Below are 21,061 nucleotides of genomic sequence, written 5' to 3'. Positions count from 1 at the left end.
TTTTGTTTATTCCCTGTGACGAAAGAACATCCAGTTTGTGTGAGACTGTATGTGTGTGTGCGAAAAAGGATTGAGAAGTGGGAGATGAAATAAATGAAAATACTACTGGGTGTTCTGGGCATTGCTGTATGTAGAGTGGGCACGTCCCTAAAATAAGACGAGGGATGGGGACAAGGTAGGCACTGTATATGATCATCAATGCTACTATACAGTATACTACTTGGCCAGAATACCAAATGTCTAATTTAATGAAAGGCTAAAATTGTAAAATAATATGGTTTAAGGATTATATGCCCACATGGCGTGTTTAAATCACTGTTCACAAGTGCTACACTCTTTAAAATGCTGTCGTAAAAAGGTTCAATGAGGATCCCCAGGGTTCTGTTTCCCAAGAATCTTTCGCCACAAATAGGTTCAAAATTAGATTTGTAGAGAAAACAGAGCATTTTATGTTCAAGGTGCTTTCTGACTTGTTAACCGCTAGTGGAGAGCCACATGGCTGTGTCTGACCAGGCTTAAGATGACCAATTTCTCTTCTTAGCTTCTTCCGTCAGCGTCCTCTCCGGTCTCATCACTGCTGTCATGTCGTCTGTCGAGGCCGCTGAGCCTGGCTCTGGTTCTGGTGGCCCTGAAACTTTCTCCTCCCGGCAGTCAAAAGCTGTTGTGATGGTGCTGTAAAAACCCAATACTCTCTGGCAGTGCTCAGGGCAGAGCCCATTCACAGAGCTAAAATATTGCTACAGTACGCAGTAGTTACAGGAAACTCTGTAAATCACAGAGAGTTGAGGCAGAGCAACCGGAAGACATCAGAGGGAAAACCAGAGGACATTTTCTCCATAAAATATGATCATGTTTCCCCAGAATCACTGATATTTGGTGCTCTGTGTGATGTACTGCCGTAAGGCAATACGCACTGTGATGCTACCCTCTTACTGAAGTTAAATAGTGCAGAAACAAGCATTGAAGGGGCGGAGGGGCTGACACAGAGAGTCCATTTACCCTATTACAAGTCACTGTGCCATCAAACTGTTTTTAAAGTTGTTCTAAGGGAAAAATAGTTACATAATGTTGCTTTAACAGTCAGTTAAGGCTAACTGTTAAGCTAAACTGCTAGTTAACCAATTGTGACTATAGCAAGTAGGTACATAAGTAAACCTTACAGGGTTGAGTGAGAAATTGGCTGATTTTCCTGATGAAGGAAAATCCTCATTGCGTTGGTGACTCCTAAGTTTAAGAGAGGATCAAGCTCCAGTATTGTCTGTACTTCCCACCATATTAAACCATTTGACTAAAAATGTGTTTTATATTTTTACTGCAGACTAAAGACATCCATAACCTTCCTCCGCCGTCATTTTCATAGCAGGCTATCCATCAAATAAGCTGTAAAACAAGTAGCATATCCTCATATTGCAGCTGGATCATGTGAATGTTTGTAATTTGCACTAATTAAAATCATAGCTCATGATCAATTTACATTTATTGGTGATGTTATTATTAAGATTTGGTGGGTGTTTATCCGTGTGGGTGTGTGTGTGTGTGTTGTGTGTGTGTGTGTGTGTGTGTGTGTGTGTGTGGCGCTAAGTGACCAAATGTGACACCCCGTTACTTGAGTAAAATGACAGAATTGTTGTTCCTGAACATTGTTGCAAAAGTGGAATAATATAATGTATGTACACGACTCAACAAAACATATGACAAAGGTCGAGTCGTTTCTCGACATTTTAATGTGGATATCTTACATATATGTTTCAAGTGATTTTGGTTACTTGGAAACAAAAAATAAGACATTAACGACATTAAGATGAATATGTTACCAACTGCAAACTTTTCCATGGTCTTGTAGAACCTTTGCTCAAAATGTACCCTAATGGTCAACAACCCAAAAGAACCCCGACTAAAAAGGTTGGTTACAGTCCACTTATTTTAATATGCATATGTTAGCTGAAATGTGCAATGTTCAATGCCTCACAAACCAAACACTGCATTGTTGCTTTCAAATAAAACTGCTGACTACATTTGCAATCAATATTCAGTAGTTACATACATATTTATTCTGAAACCAATCTGCTGAGTGAATTACCCCCCCAGCCCTGATATACATGAGTCCTTTTGCCCTGATATTGGGTTTTGCGGGCCAACAGCACAGTGCAGGCAGTTGAAATTTATCCCCCGTGTGATGACACAAGAGGTCGTCCAAACCCTCCAGTATGTTTGCGCAGCTACCTGGTTTTTGGAGTGGGGGAGTCAGTAAACAGGTAAAATGCTACAAATAGAATCTAGCCACTTAAGAATATAGTCTTGAGGGAGGGCAGCCTGTTCCCGTGTCTGCGTCAGCACTGACCTTTTTGCTGTTTGCTAAAGGGATTTGATTTCACCTAGAACTCTCTTGCCTTCCCTTTTTTTTTTTTTCAACATTCACACTTAAGCCATCTGAGGGGTATAAAATGGCAGTTTTGTCCATGAAGCTGAAGCTGGGGTAGTTCAGTTGTGGTCAAAGTGACAGCACACCAACAATAAGCTGACTCCAGCTAAAGAAATGTTTTAAAAGTGTTTGTGGTTAGAGGTTCTGCATCCTGCCAAACACATCTTTAAGCAAGCATGCATACTTATCAATAAACATGCATTCACATATGTATTTCACAAGGAGGTCCGAGGTCAGGGCTAGCACAGAACATTGATGGTCTTGTTGAAGATAGTTCAACGGTGCAGATACTTCTTGTTAAAGGTCCTCAAGCTAATGAAATATGCATCTCTGCTTGTTACAACATCCTGCTGTGAACCATTGCTCTAACCTATTTGCTGTCCGATTACAAACTATAAATAAACTTCCCTGTGAGTTGGAGACTGACCCAACATCTCTCACTCTCTTCTATTCATTGTCAACTTCAACATGTAGTCCCCATGAACCTACAGCACCCTCTGCTGGCATTACATGGGCAGACCTGATGGTTTATAACTATCACTCGATGCTGTCAGTATGTGATAAAGAAGATTTCTAATTTATTTGAGACAAACTACGAATCTTGATTAGAATAAGAATCTTAACAACATGAGACACCTACTTACAAATAAATAGTTAAGATGAAGGTCAGAAGGTCGACATAAATAAAAGTAAGTGCAGACTTAAAATGTTCCAAAACTCAGCTTTTTCTTGACTTTCTCTTTATTTAGGAGAAAGAGAAGAAAAAACAATATCCGCCGCTCTATTATACACCACTGTCTAAGCGTAGCTGAGCAAACAGCAGTTTTCTTATGTGGTATGCAGTGTGGCTTTTGTGGCAGGAAGATTATCTGATATCAGGCCAGCTGTACAATGGGTGTCTACAGGTTAAACATGAGACATGTTTGCTTTAACTACTGTTCCAATCCACTTGTGTTTATTAATGTCTACATTTCACTGCTATATTTACACTATATTTCGTATTAACTATTACATTGTTCAGCAGTTTTGAAATAGCCCTGGGAACGAATAGCTATAAAAGACAAACATCTGGTCAAACATCTGGACAGCCCATTTAAAGATGCAGATGGTCTGTTACACTCCAGTTTTTCAAGATCCCTCCACTCAAGTTTTAGTTGGTCAATCTTGGGGACGGGATTTTTGGATGTTTTAACTGTGTCTTATTTCCTTTGTCAAACAAATAAGGACATAGGTACAGTAAAGCGGGTCAACCCTTAGGTAAAGCACACACATCAGTCACAGTTAATGCAACGACCGGGTGACACTAGTTATGTCTGCATGTGTCTTAGAGTGAAGACTGTTGCACTCAATTCATGATCCGGTAGTTCAATTTAACATCCCATAAAATGACTGTCAGTGTCTGCTTTCACATATTTGTCATCATCAAATAAGCAGAAAGCAATACAATCTCAGAACAGTGTTGTAAAAATTACTAAAATTCATACTTGAGTAAAAGTAAAGTTATTGTGATAAAATATAACTTTGGTCACCCGTACAAATAGCACTGGAGTTCAAGTCATAAAGTCAGATATCAGGTCAACATATCAGATCAAATGTAGTTAACTACCAAAAGTCATATTCTGCCAATAAAAGTACTTATCAAAGTAAGTACGTATCAAAAGTGCAAGTGAAAGTATCATGCACAAACTTACATGTACTGTATGTACTGTGTGTACTTTATACTGGGGGCCAGAATATCAGATCCAATATTCAGCTTTGACAAGCAATGTTTTTCGTATGACAGTTGCCGTTGATGAAAGTATTACTTTGACCAGGAAGTTTTGTTTACACCTGTGTACATTTCACAAAACTGGGATTGAGGAAAGGTTTTTGGTGCAGCTCTGGATAAAGGGACAGAAATTTGGACATTCAATTGTTAATTTCTCAGGAAATAATGCAGGAATCTTGACGAAAAAAATCACGTGTATTCAGGTGGTTGGTATATGAGTGATTTTAAATTGATGAGGATCTGGTGAATTCAACTTGTGGCTAAGCAATTATGGGTGGTTTAAAACTGAATGTGATACAGAGCAGCGGAGTTTGATATTGGATTGAGCTTGATTAAAATAAAGGAGATTGTTGGGACTGTGGAGGTATGTGCTTTCCTGTGTGCTATTTTAATATTACTAGTAAGTTCTTCAGTTAATGCAGTACAAAAATGTACAGAAATTCTCAAGCACACATACCACAAAATTGTACTTCAATACAGTACTTATAAAAGTGTACTTGGTTACATTCCATCACTGTCTAATGTGTCAATGTGGCTACGTTTTTTGGGGAAAAAATCCATTACACAAAGAATAATGTCACTGCTGTGGATTGAATAACATAATTATAAATTGTTATTAATAACACAGAGAATGAGAGGTAATATATTGCTTAAGGCTAAGGATAGCCTCTTAAAGAAGAACATAGCAGCAAAGTTGCCTGTCGATTGTTCGTTGCACGTCAAGATATAATAGTTTTATGAAAAACTTACAACCCAGTCATTAAGATAAGCGCAGGACTGTAACTATTCTATAAAAAGTAACATGTTCATAATTTGGTGAGTTATTACTTTTCTATGAATCAGTTAAAACAATGTATAAAATGTCATGACAAAATAAGATGTCCTTGGTGAATGGTTCTATTGATCGTTATCTGCTATTCTATTGTATAATACAGTAATTTTCAACCTAATAACAAAAATGACATTCTTAAAAGGAGTCTGCTCAGATTTACTATACCACTGTATGCAAATGTTAAACAGAAGTGTTGCAGGAAAAAAAAACACCGACTGATTAAGACACAATACTTGTTTAAATCTTGCGCAAGAGTTCCAATAAAACCTTTCCCACAAACAGAAAACAATTGTTGTTTACTCGTGTCCATTGTTATTAGCTCTGTCCTTTCCCCCTGTGGAGGATACAGAGGAAAGTTTCTGTCCAAGGCTTTCAAGGTGCTTCCTTTGCTGACACAATGTGTGTGCGCACATGTGAGCATTTGGTGTCGCCCTTTGCTCAACATCAGCACTTCACCGCTACCCATAATGCACTGTGGGAAAGGTAACACCCATTTTGTTTACCTGGAGGAAACCAGAAGCGGAAACTGATAGCCTGAAGAGAAAAGAGGAAACGTAACCAAGGACAGAAGGAGAGAAAAAGCAAAGAGTTTGTGTTTAAATTGTACTCATTATGTATTAGCCACTCATTACCAAAAGGGGAATGGAAAGTGTTTGGATACTTCGTTTTACAGATACTTTAGAGTTTACTTGGTAAACTTGGTTACTTGGGACCTGTTGGCATGACAAAGGTATGAGTGAGAGAAGTGGGACAGTCAGTAGTGGGAGGAGCTGCAGGGCTATCCATGTATGGACTCTGTTCAAATGGTAAATAGAGGGTCACATGGGGCAATAGTCTTAGAGCAGTGGGGGGAAAAGGGAGGGAAAGAAACAAGGAGAGAGAGAGTGAAGACATACACACTGCTGGACTTTGGCCTGCCTCATGTGCTGGAGGCAGCACTTTCACCCTGAGTTTAGAGGACACTGGATCACACAAGAAAGAGAAAGGAAACAGAAATGATTGTCATGTTGTGGTCAACATGAATTATCAGCTTTCCTGAGGTCCCATGTCTCCCACTTGACATTCTTTGGATATCTTCTTTTTGTTTCCTGCTTGTTGTCACTTGACACTGGAATCTCCATACTTTGCTCTGGACAATCAAAGAGCCAAAATGCCCATCAACTTCACTGTAGTGCCAGTGGAGGATGCGGAGGGTGACAGCAACAGCGCGGCCGAAGCTGGAGGCAACAAACCAGTCAGTCTGGGCAAACTGTTTGGGGAGAAAAAGGATGAGGACAACTTAGAAGAATCAAACAAAGGTAGGGATACGGTGAAAGACCAAACCCCCTCTTTGGCTTGTAGACATGCTCACACACTCAGGTAGGTGTTTTAAATACCGTCTTATTTCTGTCTGAGGTCGTGAGGGAGCTGAATCCTATCCCAGCATGCACCAGGTGAAGGATAGAAGTAAAAATGTGTAAGATTGATAAAATACACGTGTCACTGTAGAATTATGAAACAGACGCACGATGACACAATCAAATACGTGTTATGGCAGGCACATTCTGCACGCCAACAAATGCACACACAGCTTTTAAGTGTGACGTTGTTCAACCAGCTAGAAGTTTCTGTGGTAGGAAGATGGGACTGTGTTGTTGTTACTCAAGTCTGCTTCACTCTGATTGATGGTTGGTGCTGTTTGGCTGTAATGTGGGGCTCTATGTCTATTATAAAAGAACACAAACTACAAAAACAGAGAGAACCGAGACCTGGAACAGCATGCAGAAGTAGGATAAAACAAATCGAAAAGTTTTCAAACTGACAAACCATGAAACAGATGGAAGGGTACACATTATGATCTTCTATGATCAGTTGGTATTTTATCTTCCAAATAATAGTGCCAGAGGAACCTGCAGTACATTATATCTACAAAAAATAAAATAGAGCATGTGTGCCTATTTTTTTTGTCTATTTTAACTGATTTACCTTAGAAATATTATTATTCCTTACTGTCCTATAAGAATTACATGTATATGCTTTGCTAGATGACTGTTTCTTTGTCACAGGGTAATGAATTCATATACAATCAAATATACTCAAATATGTGCGACTGGAAGTTCATCATATAACACTGTTTTTAATCAAACTTCTATTGAACCCCATCTGAGGTGTGTTATGGCAGCCCAGTCGGCCGGACACTGCATGTGTCATACGTGTCACATATACAATTTCTACAATATGTGTAATTTCATGTTGACATTACATGTACTGTGTATCAGCTGACTAACATGTCAGGAGGTGGATCGTTACAAAGACGTCTGTCAAGCCGGAGAGCATTGTTTCAGAATGTTCAACATTTGTTAAGGTGAAACCACTGCATATTTTTGAAGAGATGATGGAACTTTTTTTTTTAAATGTTGCGCTTAACCCTAAACAGACCATAAGCACCATGTTGGTAGAACATAAAAATGAAAATACAGAGATGTTCATTTTTAATCTGTGGTTCGAGGACACATACACTGCCAACGTTTATTGTGGTGATTGGTTGGTTATGGTCTTTCTGTGCTGAGGGATAATATAGGATGTGTAAAAAATCACTTCCCATTATTTTGCCTTGTCACTGCTAGGTGTAGAACAAGATCGAAACTGTAAAAAAATTTTTGTATACATAATATAAGATATGAAACATTCTGAGGATTATTGGCAAACAGTAGGAAATTAAAACATGTCAAACCCAGCAAAGACCAAACACAAGTTGAATATTTTTGCACCAGCAATTTTAAGACTGATGACACAGTGTTGTGTGCACTACCACTTAACAACTTAACTTAACAACTATAACAAAATACAGCTTTACAGGCAGAACCCATTCCTTGTTCTGCTGAGGCATGTCCCTGAGGCTGTAGTGCTGCAGTGGACAGTGTTTGGCCTGACTGACCTCTCTACCTTAGCCTTAAGCTCAGTATGAAAATTGAGGTTGGTTGGGGTTATTCCCTATATTCTGGTTTTCAGGCTCTCCAACTCGTCAGAGAGGGCACCCTGCTCTTTCCTGGATCAGCTCCTGATCCTCCCTGTAGGACCTTTTCTCACTTTAGCCCCTGCCTCAAGTTGCTGCTGATGGTGGTCTGCTCATTGAAGCAACAGCTCACTTAGCTATACTTTCCAGGTTTTTCTGCTTTCCAGCTTGTTGGTCCAGTGTTTTACCTGGATCCACAACTATTGTTGTCACAATCTGGTGATCAAAGTTGTGTGTTGCCTGTTGACTGGTGTGAAATTACTAAAATATCCTTAATCTTCTATATATAGCTGCTATTTGTAACTCCAGATAACCTAAAGCCATACCTGGACACACAGAAAGGTTATTTTGCATCATTTAGCAGCATTTTAGTCAGTTGGTATCTTTGTTATTGTACGTCTTGTTTTGCATCTTTTTTTGTTGTTGTGTTGTGTCTCTTTGTGTCCGGTCAATAGAACAAGAAATGTTAGAAGTCACTTCATAGAGAGGCTCTAGTTGAGGGGCCATGGGCCTATACATGGAAGGCCTGTTCAGTAATCCATTATTATACTAGCAGGTATATCACTACTACTTGTGACTTTGGTAGCAGCAGCCCTGGCCACACTTTGGGCCCCACGCCTATTGCCATTGCTAAGTTGTGGTGATTTCATCAGCATCCATTAACATGATATAGCTCTCTTGCATTAGCTGTCCAGTATGTAAGACAGTGCGTGACAGTGAGTGTGATGGTAGATTACCATATACCTTCTATACTGCTAAGGCAGGCAGCTGGAACAGCTTGCCATGATTTTATGCTCTGTTTTGTAGTGACTACAGATTCAAAAATATTTTTCAAAGACATTACAATTCTGACAGTTTTGGATATTGTGTGCTGCGTTTTGCCCCTTTAGTTTTACAGCATTATCCATCAAATGTTAAATTAATATGGTAGTTTCATTTGGTCAGGATCCAACTGTCGCAAGAGTTATAGGTGTAAATGAGAGAAGTAAAACTATAGGGAAGTGAAAACACAATGAGGGAAAAGGGGTTACAGGTGCAGTGTTGCCAAGTGTATGGCCCTCATTTATACAGTGTGGTTGGTTGTGAATTTTATATTTCATGTGTATGGTGTTACAAGGTCTACCTGGTTGAACCCTTTCTCCTCTCTGCCTCTGACAATTGAGCTTCTGTAAAAAATGAATTTCCCTGGTGAAGGGTTTGTCTTGTCTTGTCTTATCTTATCTTATCTTGTCTTATCTTATCCTGTCTTGTCTTGTCTGTAAATTAACATGATTTGGTTTTACACTGAGTTGTTTGGTTGTTGAAACATGCATGACATTTTTTGTTTCCTGGCCCCAGAAAGTTGTGACATCAAGCTCAAGTTTCCATTTAACTGTCAAGCGAATTTAAAGCAAAATTCTTTAAATACTACATAAGAATTTGAATAAGGTGTGTTTTCATAAACTAGTTTGGAGCAAATGATCCAAGCTATGCTTAGTATGCATGTTATGCATGTGTGTAATAAATTCAGTAGAAGAAGAAATGGCTTCTTTTTTTTAATAAACTACATACCATTTTATAGCGGTCTTTATAATGGATTTCAGTTTTGGACATAATAAGACAAGTTTGTCCATTATTAAGCAGGAACCAGTGATCTTATTTGTCCTTATACTTATTTTAATAAAACAGTTACTCAAAAACAATTGCACATTCTTTGTAGGACTCCTCAGTTCAAATATTAATTTTCTCATTTTATTTCCTCAGGGGAGACTACAGTGCCAGGCATACTTAGCCTTTGTACATGTTTTTTTCCCAATAAAAAATGTAAAGGAATGGCGACTGTAGTCTGCCCCTTCAGAAAAATGCATTAAAAAGCCTTCTTTTTATCACAGTGGTAAAGGTCTCAAAGCCAGAGAGCACTGTAGGTATCATAAATCTCTTTATTAGTGTCAGTTCAGTGGGTGCTTTTACCTTTACCTAGTTTTCACTGTAAAGTAACAGAACAGTACATAAGAGGACACACACCAGTATGCACACAGTGCTGATTAGACAAGATGCCACCTGTACAAACGATAAAATCTCAGTACCATCATTTTTGAGAGCAGTATCCTATGACCACATGTTGGTCCAGTTTTTGCTGCTTAGAAGGTTTTGCAGAAGCCTCTTTTTTATAACTCAAAACCAATCAAACAAGAAAGCTAATAAATGTTCATTTACTGTAGTGATTAAGAGTAAAATTATTAATATATATATTAAATATGTAGCCATCAACGTCCCTCGAGGTAACATCCAATAGTCAATGTAAACAGTTTGAATTGTGTTTGTTAAGGGGCTCTCAGTACCATTCCCTGATCATTATGTCCTCTCCATTGGACATCTACTGAGCACTTCTACTGTGTATAGGAAAAGGATGTTAATCATGCAGCATGGTTTCTTAAGTGTTGGCCTGGTGGGATGGGCCAACTGCCAACAGAAGCTGCCATCCTGCTTCAAAACACCTCCTGTGCAGTGATTATAAAGGAAGTGTATTTTTAGGTAAGTCCCCTGTAACGTTTGTTAGCCGGACTGTCTTGTGTGATGCCTCAACAAGCCTGTTTGACACTCTCTAAATGGTACAGGGTGTGCATGGTTATGGACGCACTAACGCCCTGACGCTGGGCTTTATTTTTCTAACTTCTGTTGGACCAATTATATGACTTGACTAGTTGCCACAACATAGCTTCGACACTCCACCTTGCTGATAATTCACAATAGCAGCAATAAAAGACATTTTAACTTAACTTAAAGAAGTAGTCTAGCTAACCATCAACAACCTTTTTTAAAAAAAAATGCCAAGACCTGCTTCCCCACGTCCTCAGCGCCAGACAAGTTTCCTTCAACACTATTATGCAGGGGCAATGCAAACAAGCCCGAGCAATTCCCCCCAATACCATAATGGTGATGCCTGCAGGCAGACATTTCTCAAGCACTGGCTGTCACTGTGGAGGTCTGTCTGGCTTTGCACAAACTTTTATGACTCAGCTTTTCTCTGGAAGTTAAAGTCCTGTTACTGTTAAGGTAAATTTATCACTTCAGCTGGGGAGACCCGACATTCATTGTTAACATAGAGATCCATCAAATTCATCTTAGTATCCTTTTTTGTGTTATGTTAATCATCTGGCATATTGTTGTATGATTCTGTCTTCTGTTGGATTTTAAAATGAAGGAACTTCGTGTGAGTATTAGAGAATTACATTTTGTGCACACCTGAAGTGGAAGATGTGTTCTTGTATGTATGTATGTGTCTGGATGTCACACTTCATAATTCCCTCTACCATGTTCAATCACTTTTGCTGCAGCAAAACACATGTTTAGGATTAATTAGATTTTGTTAACAAATAGAAATGGTTTGTTTTGAAGGTCAAGGCTAATGTTAGTTGAAGTTTGTTGGAGTTGGATGAAGGTCCACACACGTACAGGAACATACTGTGCTGTATATGCCTCTACTGTCCAACAGACTAAACAATATTTAACTAACAATATTTTTCATATATATATGAAAAATATTGTTAGTTAAATATTATTTAGTCTGTTGGATAAATATTTCATATATATATGAAAAATATTGTTAGTTAAATATTATTTAGTCTCTTGGACAGTAGAGGCATATACAGCACAGTAAATTTATTGTAGGCTACTGTAGACAAATTGTTAATTCTGTGAAATTGTTTGCTGAAAGTGTACTCCCTACTCAAAGAATTACAATTTCAAGCATGTGGGGCAAAAACATGGTTTGTAACATCAAAAATATTTTTAAGAGACATCTCCTGCCATGTAGTTGAAATGAAAAATTTTAGGTTCAAATATGGGAAAAGGAGTAGGTGCCATGTTTAGGATTTTGACACAATGACAGAACTTTCTTTGTTGAATAACCATATCAAAAACATATTATTTGTCAAAGTGCTTTTATATACACTCACTGCCCACTTTATTATGTGCACCTGGTCAATTGCGTGTTATCACAAATAGCTAATCAGCCAATAACACAGCAGCAACTCAATGCATTTAGGCATGTAGACATGGTCAAGACAACTTCAAACCGAGCATCAGATGGTGGAAGAAAGGGGATTTAAGTGACTTTGAACATGGTATGGTGGCAGTTGTGTGGAAAAAATGCCTTGTTGACGTCAGAGGTCAGAGGAGGAATGGGCAGACAGGTTCGATATGATAGAAAGGAAAACAGTAACTCAAATAACCACTTGTTAAAAACTAAGATTTGCAGAATACCATCTCTGAACGCACAACGCCTCGAACCTTAAAGCAGACGGACTACAGCAGCGGAAGACCACACCAGTGTGTGCCACTCCTGTCAGCTAAGAATAGTAAACTGAGGCTACAATTCGCACAGGCTCACCAAAATTAGACAATAGAAGATTGGAAAAAGGTTGCCTAGTCTATTGGGTGTCAATTTCAGGTGCGACATTCAGATGGTATGGTCAGAATTTGGTGTAAACAACATGAAAGCATGGATCCATCCTGCCTTGTATCAATGGTTCAGGCTGGTGTTGGTGGTGTAATCGTGTGGAGAATATTTCCTTGGCACCCTTTGGGCCCCTTAGTACCAATTGAGCATTGTTTAAATGCCACAGCCTACCTGCGTATTGTTGCTGACCATCTCCATCCCTTTATGACCACAATGTACCCATCTTCTAATGGCTACTTCCAGCAGGATGACGCACCATGTCACAAAGCTCAAATCATCTCAAACTGGTTTCTTGAACATGATGCGTTCAATGTACTCCAATGGCCTCCACAGTGACCAGATCTCAGTCCAATGGAGCACCTTTGGGATGTGGTGGAACAGGAGATTCACATCATGGATGTGTAGCATGTGATGCTATCATGTCAATATGGACCAAAATCTCTGAGGAATGTTTCCAACACCTTGTTGAAAGTATGCCACAAAGAATTAAAGCATTTCTGAAGGCAAAAGGGGGTACAACCCGGTACTAGCAAGGAATACCTAATAAGGTGGCTAGTGAATGTACATCTTAAAGGAGCAATATGTTGGCTATGGACAGAATTTAAGTTTAAAACATTCAAAAAAATAATGTTTACTGATGTTCGCATGCTAACCCACAGTCCATGGCCCATTCTGTCTCATAACACGTTGACCGGCTATACACACTGGGTTAGGGTTAGTGTCTTTGCCTGATGCTCACCCCCAACTCTCTCTTGCTCCTTTGCCACTTCATATGACATGACTCTCCTAGTAATCCAAGGTTGCAGTACAGGGTGGCCACTAATACGGCGCCTTAGCTCCATGGCTAACTGAGCTACTTGCTTACGGCAGCTGGTCACAACAACCAAAGATAGCTACTTCAAAGAGCCTGGAGAACAGCAGTTATAGGTTATGCAGCCCCCTTAGTTTAGGAGCTACCATTGAATTCTGGTAATTTCTTCCTAAATACATCTGTAAATATGATAAGTAGATATGATAACTTCATTATTGTTGTTTTCACACCACATCCTGCCTCCTCTTGTCTTTTCATTCAAAGGGAATGCAAAGGTAACTCTAACTGCATCAGTTATCATATGAGTCATGAATGAATATGAATTAGTTTGACATTTTCTTTATTACACCTGTTGCCCAGGTGTTTCTTTCTGGTTAATTTCTATTAATATTACAGGTGGAATTACAAGAGTTCACAAGAGTTAGACTAACACAGTGATCAGACAGACACTATCTTGTTATGTTATGTACTTGTCACAAACTATTACCTAAAGTCATCCTCCTTCCTTTTGTACAGTGTGCAGTATTCTCTTACGTCATTCACATCCCAATGGCAATCAAATCAAAAGCCGAGGATGGATTCAAAGTGGCTGCAAAATTGACACTGGTTAGATTACAGATCTTACCCTGATGTTAACCTTTGCACACTGGGGCTTTAGATTTGCCCATAAAGACCCCTTAGTCTGTTGAAAAGACTAAAGCTCTGGCTTGGAGCCTAATCCACCCAGCTCCTTTTTTGTAGGCTAGATTTTGTTATAATCATGTGCATCCACAGTGTACTGTTCTTCTCATTGACTGCTCTTCATTGATCCCTGAACAACTGTTAGGCCTTGGGTTATTCAAGGCAATAAAGACAACATTGTAATCTAGTTTGATGACATACCAAAATGTATGACTGAGAATGCTGCATGACAGCCAAGCGCAATGGAAACCAAATATAGAAGCAGCTTGAAAGGCATATACAGTATTAATGTTACTCTCATACTGCTTTGTCTTTTCAGGGGTTATCAAAATCAGATTGTATCAAAAGGCTACTAACGTCAATGAGAGCTTTACAGGGTGTGCTGTCTCACAACTTTTGTTTCTGAGGGTTTGGTCTGCTGCCTGTCATTTTCTTTCAAAATTAAAATAAAACACCTGCCCTGTTAACTGGAAAATGGCACGATCATCTAATGTTAATAGCATACAAGACACTCTGTTGCTCTCCCTGAACTTCTTGTTTTAATTTGTGGTGTCAGTGTGCTGATCTTTGGTTCTAATCAGACAACTTGACTTTCAATTTTACTAGTTTATGTGTAAAAAAAAAAATTATATATATATATATATATATATATATACATATATATATATATATATATATGGTCCATGTGGGAGATTCTGCGTTTTCAGCCATCCTATTTGGCTAACAATGACACAAATGAGATGCTACTAAAAGTCCAGTTTGAATGACACACTGGGGGATCACTCTACAATCACTCTTACATGTCTTGTTCATTACCACTACTGTAAACACACTGGGAATACTACTACAGCGCATCAAATTACACAGTAAAACAGTACAGTTACATACTACACAATACCTGATGATCCTGCTGCTCCTGTTCTCTTGCTGCTCTATCGTATGTGCATCTCACAACATGTGTGTATTTCCTCTATATTCCACCAGGAGAAGACAACCACAGAGACTCCAATTCATTCATCAACTCAGACGATGACGGAGAAAACTATTATGAGGGCAAGAACATGGCCCTGTTCGAGGTAAGTGAAAATGGTATTATCTCCAAATGTACACGGAGAAAGCAATTTAGGCAAGTATCAAAAAACTGTACAGTCAATTAATGTTGAATGTTTAAATCTAATTTGCGTTGCTTATGATCTGTGGTACAAGTTTGGTGGCATGGAAACACAGGAGGACACAAGTATACGATCAGCAGCCGTGAAAAAGACAAATGACCATCTAAAGAGAATCACTCAACAGAGGCGAAGGAGCAATATATTACAAAATGTAGATAATAGCTGGCAAATAGTGGGGAGGGATAGATAGGATAAAGGTTAGCTAATGTCATGCTAACAAAATGTTGATTAATCATGCGTACAGCTGTGGTCGAATATGCAAAATCAACATTCGCCTCCCATTTACTTCTGTGCTATGGCAGCAAAGGATTAAACAGTGAGGCTAGTCTACCTTTATGTATGACTGTATGCTGTTAATTGTTGTCTTTCGAATCATGTGCAGAGTTTTGTTAGTTCAGCATTTTGTTTTGACACCTACAATAAGTAGTAATATCATTACCAATGATAACACATAATGTGTTGCCTATCTATCTTAAATTGAGACATCTCACATTAACTGTGTCCTTCAGACTGCGCTCACACCTCTACATGATCTACATTTCTGTTTGTTTGCTTGGTAGTTGTGCGATAGGCTGTTAAAGGTCACTAAACAACAGTGTTTAAAGACCATATTGAAGCTGAAGTTTAACCAAGTTACACTAGGTGGATGAAAGTTGAGACTACCTACGACTATCTAAATGGTCGGTAATGGTGTACAGATGAAGACTTGACGATGTCACCTTTCCTGTTCCTGTGAAAGTGTCCGTGCACCTGCTCGCATTGTTGTACTGTGCTGATGTTGTTGATGGATCAGAATGTACTTGCTTTCATTAATGCATTTCTCTTCTCATTCTCTCTCTCTCTCCCTGCAGGAGGAAATGGACAGCACCCCTATGGTGGCATCCCTTCTCAACAAGCTGGCCAACTACACCAACCTGACCCAGGGTGTTCGTGAGCACGAGGAGGCAGAGAATGAGGATGGAGTTCGGAGGGTCGCTGTCATGGTATGGACTTCTTATTTTTGAGTGGGTTTTTGAGTCTGTTTCAGTTCAGGGGTACATGCAGTAGAAAACCAAATCTGGTTAGTTTCCTCTCATTCAAAGGGCACCACAGCATAGAAAACACAGAAGACCTGCATTGGCAGTGGAATCTTGGAATCTTTTGAATTTAGCTACACTTGAAAAAAGACATATATGTATAACCTTCTCATTTTAGGATTAGGCTGTAGAATGAGTTTCAGCAAATATCCTTTCTGCTTTTCAGTTTTCAGTCTGTCGAGCTTTGTTCACATGCAACTTGGATCTTTTGGATCATGGGGGGTAAAGCAGCCCATAAACATACTGAAAGAATGGAATCTATTGTCGAGATGTGTCGTTTCTTAAGAAGTCCTATCTTATAAGAAATTATTGAGAACTAATTCAAAATTTGCCTGTAGGACAAAATGTATAAACTGTTCTCCGTGCTGCTCAAGAGCATCAATAGAGACTGGGCATTATTTAATGTTCAGATTTGAGTTTAAGAGACTACTGCCATGTTGTCGTTGTATGGTGATGAAAAAATTATATGTAATGACGTGGGAATTACAACTAAGGACACTCTTAGAATCCAGTGGAAAACATTATAATCATCGTTGTGATGTATTGCAGGGCCGGTTTTATCTTTCACATTTTTTACAATCATTATTTTCTTATTTACTTTTTCTTTGCAGTTTTGCTCCTCTATGGTCATTTTTAGCCATCGTCTTGATGATATATGGGCTAATCAGAAAATAATAGGACAGGGACACATGTTTGTGTGTGTGCGGCTTGTTATGCCCGTAAATCGTATTAGTGCTAGCTTTAATTTAAGAGTGTATACATGCATATCACTCAACAGGAACGGCCCTTTGGACGGTGCAAGATTGAAACTCTGGTCCTTATCCTATGAAGGACAAGTAGGGTTGCAACTCATGATTATTTTCACGATTGATGAATGACTTGGCACAACACCACTAGCTTTTTTTTTTTAAGAAGACATTTTGACGAGCCCTCTTCATCCAACCAGCATTCAAAACGCCTAAAAAGTAGACTATACCTAAAAAAACTACCAAATATTCACATGAGGCTGGAATCACATAATTATTTTTTTTGGCAGTTTTGCTTCAACAGTTACAGCTACATTAATTATTAAAATTGTTACAGATCAATTTTCGGTTACGCGACAATTCAACTATTATAGCCATTTGACCTGGTACTTCTCAGAGTAGAAAACCTCAGAGAGAAACCTGAAAGAAACAAAATCTCTATCAAACAATGGTGTCTGCATTGAAGACCTCATTACATTTAAAAACCCAAATTCACAAGAAGTCCTGCTAGTTCACAGTGTGCCAAGTCCTTACCACAGCACCCTGGGTTTGATTCCAGACTGGGGCCCTTGTTGCATGCCACCCCCATCAACCTTTCCCATCGCTTTTTAGCGGCAAAAAAGTTTAAGAAATTAGTCTAATAAAAAGCTGCATTACCTTGTGTCGGAGACCTGAGGCGGTCAGTTCAGTCCTAGTTCAGTGGTCGGATCCTCTGTGACCAGTAGCAACTCCATTGGAAGGTCCTGCTATTAACATTGGACACATCTTATATGTCCTGAAGGTCCAGTAGCTACATGCTATAACCATTGTCAGGGTGACTGACTGACAAATGGGGCTTTTCTACTGGCCGCAGCCGGTCAAACCATGTCGTTCTGATATACTTCTCCATTACCAGACTGATTTGAGCCTAGCCGGGCATGAAATGGACATTCCCCTCTGTAGGGCCAGACAGGCAGTGGCCAACCAATGATGACTCCCCATCACCCCTCAATCAAGACTGTGTTGCTTTACACAACACGTGTTTTTGCAGGGACAGACACGAGAGAAAGAGGTTCATAAAAGTCTCTGTGCTTTCAGATCTCAGTAATTGTAATTGTAGTCACTTTTGTAGTGTCTAATTCAATACAAATAAATACTTCAATGACACTACATGGAGTCCTTACAGCCGCTCCGTTGACCACTAATCAAGACAAGTGCCTCATCCTTTAAAGACACACCTTTATGCAGTTAGACCTGTTCTCATGAATCCTGCTTGGCAGAAGTGCTGAGCCAAGCTGGAAAAGCCCCAACAGTGGAGTTCTTCAGTTTCTGTGAAGACATACTTGGGCTGCTGCATGAAGCCATATCAAAGGTTTACTAAATAGAACAAAAACAAAGTTAAGAAGAAGAGGAAGTGGGTCGGATAGCAAGAGAGGGGAGGACAGGGGTATTTTAATGCAGATGGTGCGAGACAACATATTCTGACCTTGAAATCTACACATCTTGAATCGCTTGAGGTTCATGTGATAGATCTTTTAGAAAGCTGTGAGGGCAAACCTCACACTCAGTAAATGTGAAATACATTTAGATGAGATGTAAGATACAATATTTGCCCTAAGGGGAACAAATACAGATTTTAAATAAGCTGCAAATAAAGGGTACACAATGTCAGATATGTTATTCACAATGCTTGTTGACCCAAACACAGCTGATTGATAACATAACACCTGTAGTGGGCCCACTCAGACATCAGCTAACCTAACACTGTTTCTGTGACAGGACCTTGATAACTAGTTGTTATCAACCTTTGATCAAAGTCACAAGATCAATCATATCTCTTATCCTGCTGTGAGGTGAAAGTAACCTGCTCGGCGTGGGAAAAAGACCTGGAATCACAAACCCTTGACTAGTAACATTCATGTTAAGGTTGTGATCGGAAAAAAAAGGAGTTAGCATTTTCCCTCAGTCAAATACAAACCAAACTGTGAGCTCAAAAGAGTGTGTGGCAGACCCACTTTTATGTCATTCACCTTGTTGTTGCTTGTTGGCTAGCAGCGTTTCAGCACCCTCAGAGAGAGGAGAACAGCGTCTGTGGTGTGGGAGGTTGTGTTTGAGTGCCAACTGGAGGTTGGAAGTGGAGGTGTTTCCTCCCTCTAGTGCCAGCTGGCTCACTTGTCGCTGATTGTGGTCAAACTGAAACAGAGTAGAGCTGCATGTTAATATGCACTTCTTTACCTTTTCCCTTTTCCAATCATGGATGATGCTATCTCTCTATACAGTATGTATATGAGGATACTGAGTAAGGTGTGTATAATTTGGATATCACCTGGTCTGCAAAATCTGCTGTGTTTAAAATTTGTTAAGACAATCGCTGCAATTGTCGTTCCATTGTATTTATAGGGTGCTCATGTTATAATTCTCAGTCTGAGGGCAAAACCTAATTGCTCTCAATAACAATACACTGCTGACAGAAAAGTGTTTGACTGGGTCAAAATGAAATCATTAAGAAACATGATGCCTAAAGCAAAAAACAAAAGAAAAAAGAAGGAAAACAAAAAAGAAACATGCTACCATCACAACAATACTATCCTCCTCGGTAGTGCTACTCACACACAACATCACACGGAGTCTTCGGGTGAACGCAGCTGAACCTTGGACTGTAGCTTTGAGTAGAGGCATTGATGATGTTTCCCTGAAACCCGCCCCCTGAATGATTGCACTGTTTTTTCTTTAAGAGAGCACTAAAAGAGATCAGCAGCCTGAGAGCAAAAAGAACACAACAGATTATGCAGAGTGGGTGAGAGGGAGAAAAAAATAACACAAGAGAGAAGATGTGGGAGCTCTGGAAGTCACCATCAGGCATTTCACAGCATTTCGACAGACAACTGAGTGCAGTGGAGAAGGCACAGAACAAAGTGTCTGTAACTCCAAAATTGGTATGTAGATTCAGTTTTTGGGGGGTGAGGTAGTAGAAGTATGATGTGCATGTGCAGTGTGATGCATACTGAGATCATGTTAGCGTGACTGTAGGAGCTTGAGATGGATTATTTCGCTTGAAAGCTGTTGTCATGGTCAATATTTTACCCAAATATCCTGCGATGCATTAGGACTAAGAATGATAGAAGGCTGGTTTTTATTTTGGTTGGTGTATTTTATTCAGAAAGCTTATAGATTTTAATAAAATAATGATTTTCGAGAAACTTTTTTTTCTTTACATTCAGGGTAAAAATGTGTGGCTGAACATAAAATTAATTATTAATTAATGTTTTAATCACACCAGGAGTAAAATAAAAAATCTAACTTGACAGGACAGCCATTATAATAACCCTTATCAAAGTTCTTGGTGTGTATCTGTATGATAACTTCACTGCCAACACAGACATTTTTTTTAATTATTGTTTCGTCCTATTTGGCCTGTTTTGTGTAACACCCTTAACTAAAAAACCCAGTTGCCTAGAGAAGGGTACAGGGTAGCGTACAGTAGGGCCACTAACAGCAAGACCACAGCCGTGCTGCGCCACAGTTTTGAAAAAAGTCACCCTCCACTCAAAAATGTGTTTTGCATATCGTTCCTTCACCTAGAAGTTTGTGCAAGAGAAAATACTTACTACAGTAACTATACTCTCACCTTAAATCTCAGTTTAATCGTGGTTTAGAATGCAACTAATACAGTATGTGGGGATGTTTTGACACCTCCTGCACACACACACACACACGCACACACGCGTGCGCACACACCCTCTACCTGTATTTTCCGGCCTTAATATTAACCAGCCAATATTACCAGAAGATGCTGGCCTGTCACAGCTATCAGAATACTATATGTTGTCCGATATGTGCTGACATGAAAACCTTTTTTCTACAGAACATGATGCAAAAACATGTAATGCTCTTCGGGTGATCAATAATTATTCGATTTTAGCTGGAGTTTACTCTGTCAGTAATGTTATTTTCATACAATAAAGTTCCTTGTTTACACTGTAAAATATGCCACTAACGTGTCTTTCTCACAAGAGTTTGAAAGACTATTGTAAAACAAGTGTGTTTATATATTCTGTATATTGGCTGGATATATCGAGATCAGAATTTTTCACTCCCCAATTTCAGTACCGGCATCATCAGCATGATCCCCAAAAAC

At 39.2% G+C, this 21,061-nt stretch overlaps 1 protein-coding gene and 1 long non-coding RNA gene across 7 annotated transcripts in view; one reads left to right on the top strand and one right to left on the bottom strand.

Annotated features, from left to right (window-relative positions):
- Positions 1 to 1,907: 1,907 nt before the first annotated feature.
- On the bottom strand, positions 1,908 to 20,243 carry LOC115573228 (uncharacterized). The gene is made up of 3 exons (XR_003982244.1): positions 19,534 to 20,243; positions 18,954 to 19,116; positions 1,908 to 6,271 (listed from the first exon to the last, which is right to left on the bottom strand). It is a non-coding gene; the product is annotated as an uncharacterized LOC115573228 (long non-coding RNA).
- The window catches only part of LOC115573227 (solute carrier family 12 member 7-like), a 32,216-nt gene continuing 17,309 nt past the window's right edge, over positions 6,155 to 21,061 (top strand). For 5 of the 6 annotated variants that reach the window (XM_030403925.1, XM_030403924.1, XM_030403922.1 and 2 more), the window contains exons 1-3: positions 6,155 to 6,320; positions 14,935 to 15,026; positions 15,974 to 16,105. In XM_030403925.1, the coding sequence (XP_030259785.1) occupies positions 6,173 to 6,320; positions 14,935 to 15,026; positions 15,974 to 16,105 (372 nt within the window). In that variant the 5' untranslated portion in view covers positions 6,155 to 6,172. Of the gene's footprint in view, positions 6,321 to 14,934; positions 15,027 to 15,973; positions 16,106 to 19,682; positions 19,860 to 21,061 lie in introns of those variants that run through there. The other variant, XM_030403926.1, reaches the window with a different exon arrangement.

This window comes from Sparus aurata, chromosome 21 (assembly GCF_900880675.1).
Source record: "Sparus aurata chromosome 21, fSpaAur1.1, whole genome shotgun sequence".
Taxonomy (NCBI): domain Eukaryota; kingdom Metazoa; phylum Chordata; class Actinopteri; order Spariformes; family Sparidae; genus Sparus; species Sparus aurata.
Note: the sequence above shows the minus strand (reverse complement) of the source record. Positions and strands in the feature narration are given on the sequence as shown.